Consider the following 5,691-nt stretch of genomic DNA (forward strand, 5'->3'; position numbering starts at 1 on the left):
ATTTATTAGTGGTACCATTGTGTTCTGTAATTTAAATTGGAGCTTTGTAAGTTATTTGCCCAGTATTACGAGATGGCTGTCTTTCTACATTGATAGTAATACAACTTTGAAGACAAACACACACACACACACCTTGCATGTGACCTAGCAGCGCTCCACCCACATCTTACTAGTTAAACAGGAAGAAGTAGAATAACACAGCAGCACAGTAGCATGCAGCTATTCAGCGATACTCTCAGCGTTCATTGTTTACTGATTTGATTTATTTGCATTATCTATGGACTTTGTTCATTGGAATCGTTGGAAATAATCAACATTCAAACAACCATCGAAGACAAAGAGACAGCATAATCAAAACTGTGGTCTACTGACCTCGCTGCTGTAATTTTTCAAAAGTGAAAGTAAGCCTCGTGAAAGTAAACCTTAATTCCAGAAGCCATTACAAAAGAGAGACAGTGGTGGTGAAAAATGGCAACTAAACCTTCTCTACCAGAGGAGGATCTCTGCTGTCCTGTGTGTTGTAATATTTTCAGGGATCCAGTTTTCCTGCCGTGTACTCACAGCATCTGCAAAGCCTGTCTTCAGGAATTCTGGAAACAGAAGGGATCTCGGGAATGTCCAATGTGCCGGGAAAGATTGGCAATGGAAAACCCCCCATGTAACCTGGTTTTAAAGAACCTGTGTGAGGCCTTCTTACAGGAGCAAAGTCAGAGAGATTCAACAAGGTCAGAGGTGCTCTGCAGTCGGCACAGTGAGAAACTCAAACTATTCTGTCTGGATGATAAGCAGCCCATCTGTGTGGTGTGTCGGGATTCAAAAATACATAAAAAGCATGACTGTATCCCCACGGATGAAGCTGCACTGGATTATAAGGAGGAAGTTAAGACTGCACTGAAACCCTTAAAGGAGACGCTGGAGGACTATAAGGAAATTAAACTGATCTGTGATCAAACAGCAGAGCACATTAAGAGCCAGGCAGAGCACACAGAGAAGCAAATTAAGAAGGAGTTTAAGAAGCTTCACCAGTTTCTACAAGATGAAGAGGAGGCCAGGATTGCTGCACTGGGGAAGGAAGAGAAGCAGAAGAGTCAGATGATGAAGACGAAGATTGAAGAGATGACCAGAGAGATCTCTTCACTTTTAGACACAATCAGAGACATAGAGAAGGAGCTGGGAGGTGAAGACATCTCATTCCTGCAGAACTACAATGCCACAGTGAAAAGAGCCCAGTACACACTGCCAAATCCACAGAGGGTTTCAGGATCACTGATCCATGTGGCAAAGCACCTGGGAAACCTGCAGTTCAGAGTCTGGGAGAAGATGCAGGGGATAGTTAAATACACTAATTTGATTCKGGACCCCAACACTGCCCATCCACATCTCATCCTGTCTGAGGATCTGACTAGTATGATATACTGTGATGAGCCACAGCAGCTTCCTGACAACCTAGAGAGATTTGATGAATGCTTTGTGGTCCTGGGCTCTGAGGGCGTTAGCTCAGGGACAAATAGCTGGGACATTGATGTTGGAGGAAATAAAGCCTGGGTCCTGGTTGTGGCCCCAGACTCTGTCCAGAGGGAGGGCGAGTTCGGCTTCAGACATAGAACCTTGGGTGTGTGGTGTATTGATGAGAAATATTATACACATTCCTTATCAGAGGCACTTACTCCATCCACTCCATTCAAAGTGAGTAAGCCCCAGAAAATCAGAATGCAGCTGGACTGGGAAAAAGGACAGCTCTCATTTGTTGACCCAGTCAATAACACGCAACTTCATAAATTCATGCATACTTTCAAAGATAGAGTCTTTCCATACATCTCTAGCAAACACCCTCTTAGGATTTCTTTGTCAGGGGATTCCGCCTCTGTCCAAATCAGGTACAAACATGCTGTAAACTAGTCAGTAACACTCACTGATTTCCTTCAGTGCAAGATTCTCACAGAGGGAGAGCACAGACTGTGATGGCGTGAACAGGACCTTCCTCCATCAACAATACTCCTGCTGTAACTCTCACCTGTCGAACAACATGCTGTTTAGAACTATGTCCATTTGTATAACAGCATGTAAATACATGTTATGTTGCATTGCTTATTACTGTTATCAGTGGGGATTTCCATTTCCTGTGTGTTATAGAGCAGGATTCTTAAAGTGTTCTGTTCTGAGGCCCCGTTCCAAGGCCCCCAAAATGTGTGCTCAATATTCATTCTTGATGCTGACAATATGAAATTGAACAATGTTTTAGGCCTAATTCCTGTAAAACACTGTTTAACAGTTTGTTCGTGTGAGATGTTTTGCCTTTTCTATTGTTTTTTGTTGTTGTTATTTTCATTTTTCATTTTATATTTGCTTTTTCAGGAACCCCTGGGATGCATCAAACAGACACATGACATTGTGACTGTGACACATTGCTGAAGCCTTCTGTAATGTATTCTTAGTACTGTAATACCTATAGCATACTGGCATTAATATTTCCTTCATTGTTTTTTCTTTGAGTATTTCAGAATAATTCTTTATTCTGTCCATTCAATTAGTTTAATCCTGATTTTTGTGTTCCAATAACCAGTCCCACAGTAATGTCCAATTATTTTCTTGGGCAATGTCGACCCTTGGTGGTTAGAGTAGACTACTACGACTGAGATTGATCATAAAAAATGTTTTGATAAGCTTTATTGGTGACCATTTGTGATGGTCCGCAGTTTATTTCATAGAGTGCTCCGTAAGCTACCCCCTAGTGGGCAGAGCTAGGCATGTTGCACTAGGACACATTTTAGTTAGGTGAAAAGCCTCTCATTTTACAATGGGTCCGCGTGGTTCAGTGTAGCCTAGTTATGCTAATATATTTGAGACCAGTGTATTACAGTTAATTTCGTCTTTGACTTAATAAGTCAAACGTATTTGAATAGATAACAGGGAAACAACAATGAGTCCCAGACAGTTCGCAATAGAACATACCAGATGAGGGCATCGTTTACTACCTAAATTATTGGGATCATCTGGTTATCACCAGTGTTTGGAATGCAGTGAGCTCATTGGCAAAACAGACCATGATCATTACGCAGGTGCACCTTGTGCTGGGGACAATGAAAGGTCACTCTAAAATGTGCAGTTTTGTAACAGAACACAATGCCACAGATGTCTCAAGTTTTGAGGGAGCGTGCAATTGGCAAGCTGACYGCACAAATGTCCACAGTCATGTGAAATCCATAGATTAGGGCCTAGTGAATTTATTTTTTTACTGATTTCCTTATATGAACTGTAACTCGGTAAAATCGTAGAAATTTTTGCATGTTGCGTTTATATTTTTGTTCAGTATAATTAAATTGTGTTATGTTTGAAAAGATGGGTCTGGCTGAGAATAGAACATTCAGTTTTCTGCCTGAGTGTGGCGCTGTTTACTGCAATTGTCTAGATTATCTTGTGACCAGAACAAAACTACTTATTTTATTAAATTAGAGATTTAAATGAATTGTGTTTCTTTAAATAGAGGGCCTGGCTGACATGGACTGTTTCCTCACCTTATTCTCCTTGTGGTTATCCATGATTGTTGGTTATTTACCAGGGAACAAGAAGTGAAAACGAAACAAGGACTGAAGCGATAGACTCCTTATTTTCCTCAACTACAGATTGAAATAAATGGTGTGTCTTTGAAAAGAAAACACATCAAGGGGAAAGGATCCACAGACACAGAGGCTGAATATCTTTCTGCGCATATCTTTATTAACAATGCTGGCTGCCATGGTTAACGCAAACGCAATACATTGAATGCTTACTGAATTGACTCCGAAAAGTAACATAAGTAGGCCTACAGTATCACAGTGAGGTCAAACAGGTGTGTGTTAGTCCGATTATCCAGTGCATGTGGTGTACAATGGTTTTAGCCATGCTCTCACTCACCCTCCCCTTCTGGAGGGCCTGAGGCTCTTGGACCACAACTGAGAACAACCTGGTGTAACGCTTGTCTGAAGAAGAGGACCAAAGCGCAGCGTGGTACATGTTCATGCTTCTTTATTAAAACTGAACACCAAACAAAACAACAAAAGAACAACGAACGTCACGTCTTGAAGGCTACACAGAGCTAACAAAAACCAACATCCCACAACCTAAGGTGGCAAAACAGGCTGCCTAAGTATGATTCCCAATCAGAGACAACGATAGACAGCTGTCCCTGATTGAGAACCATACCCGGCCAAAACATAGAAACAAAAATCATAGAAATAAAGAACATAGAATGCCCACCCAAATCACACCCTGACCAAATCAAATAGAGACATAAAAAGGCTCTCTAAGGTCAGGGCGTGACACCTGGCCTGACACCTGGACGTGCTTGGCCCAATCCTACCTGGCCCGCCTCTACCTGCTACCTGCCTGTTGCTGCCTCCACTGGTTATTTCTCCCTCTCAAGTCACTGACTTCCCACACACCCAGAAACTTGGATTCCATTACTTTTCGTCCAACATCTTTATGAAAACTAGTCTGACCATAGGGTCTTGAAGTGTTAGTACTTTGTTTATATTCGTTATGGATATTGTCTGAATCTGCTGGCCATTAATACTGGTATTGCTCTTTCCTTATTGAAATGGTGAATAAAGGAAGACTATGCTTTTATTTTCAATTAGGACACAATGAAGACATTGTTAGATTGAATGTATGCCTTTATACGGTCTGTATCTCTGTATCCCAGCAAGTCAAATAAAGATTTGTGCCAACTGGAAGTGTGACTTCTTTCCCCATTGATTTCCTAAGGCGGAGGTATTTAGTCAGTCATTCCATACCAAGGCTAGATGAGGCGAAATAGGAAGCCGATTCTAGATTTCATTTTGGATTGGAGATGCTTGATGTGAGTCTGGAAGGAGAGTATACAGTCTAACCAGACACCTAGGTATTTGTAGTTGTTAACATATTCTAAGTCAGAACCGTCCAGAGTAGTGATGCTGGACGGGCGGGCAGGTGCGTGCAGCGATCGGTTGAAGAGCATGCATTTAGTTTTACTTGCATTTAAGAGCAGTTGGAGGCCACGGAAGGAGAGTTGTATGGCATTGAAGCTTGTCTGGAGGTTAATTAACACAGTGTCCAAAGAAGGGCCAGAAGTATACAGAATGGTGTCGTCTGCGTAGAGGTGGATCAGAGAATCACAGAGCTAGCAAGAGCATCAGTTGATGTTATACCAGAGAAGAGAGTCGCCGAGAATTGACCCTGTGGCACCCGCCATCGAGACTGCCAGAAGTCCGCCAACTAGGCCCTCGCGATTTGCAGCCTGTAAGGCTGCGTTATTCAGAGAAGTAAGTTGGTGACCAGGCGTGAGGTTAATTTCATTTGAGTAGTTAACACAGGCTGTTTGAGTCTGCCGATTAAGGATTTTGTGGTGACTGGTACCTTATGACTTGTACGAATTATATGCCTTGCGCCCAGGTGTCTGGATAGTTGATTAAACCTCTTCAGCCTGGTTGGGGAGACGTCGTGTGTTCTTGTTACTCACTGTTGCAGGACTGAGCGTGATATACTCTGGCTAGATACTTCTGCAGGTTTAGAAACGCCTTGATGTCCGGTGGGTGTTGAGTGTGCACCCATGACCAGCTCTGAAACCAGTTATTGCATATGTCGAGAATGGTTGACGGTGGGATTCGAAGCTGGTTCGGGTAATTGTCTGTTGTTAACTTTGCTTTCGATAGACCTTAGATTGAAGGCCAGGGT

General features: G+C 42.5%; 1 protein-coding gene across 1 annotated transcript; it reads left to right on the forward strand.

Moving 5' to 3' along the window:
• The first annotated feature begins 191 nt into the window (after positions 1–191).
• LOC112079914 (zinc-binding protein A33-like) lies at positions 192–4,712 on the forward strand. Its single transcript, XM_024145721.2, has one exon. It carries the CDS (start codon positions 469–471, stop codon positions 1,897–1,899), a length of 1,431 nt encoding a protein of 476 aa, XP_024001489.1. The 5' UTR covers positions 192–468; the 3' UTR covers positions 1,900–4,712.
• Positions 4,713–5,691: the final 979 nt, after the last annotated feature.

The sequence above is a fragment of the Salvelinus sp. IW2-2015 genome, unplaced genomic scaffold, assembly GCF_002910315.2.
Source record: "Salvelinus sp. IW2-2015 unplaced genomic scaffold, ASM291031v2 Un_scaffold10259, whole genome shotgun sequence".
NCBI lineage: Eukaryota > Metazoa > Chordata > Actinopteri > Salmoniformes > Salmonidae > Salvelinus > Salvelinus sp. IW2-2015.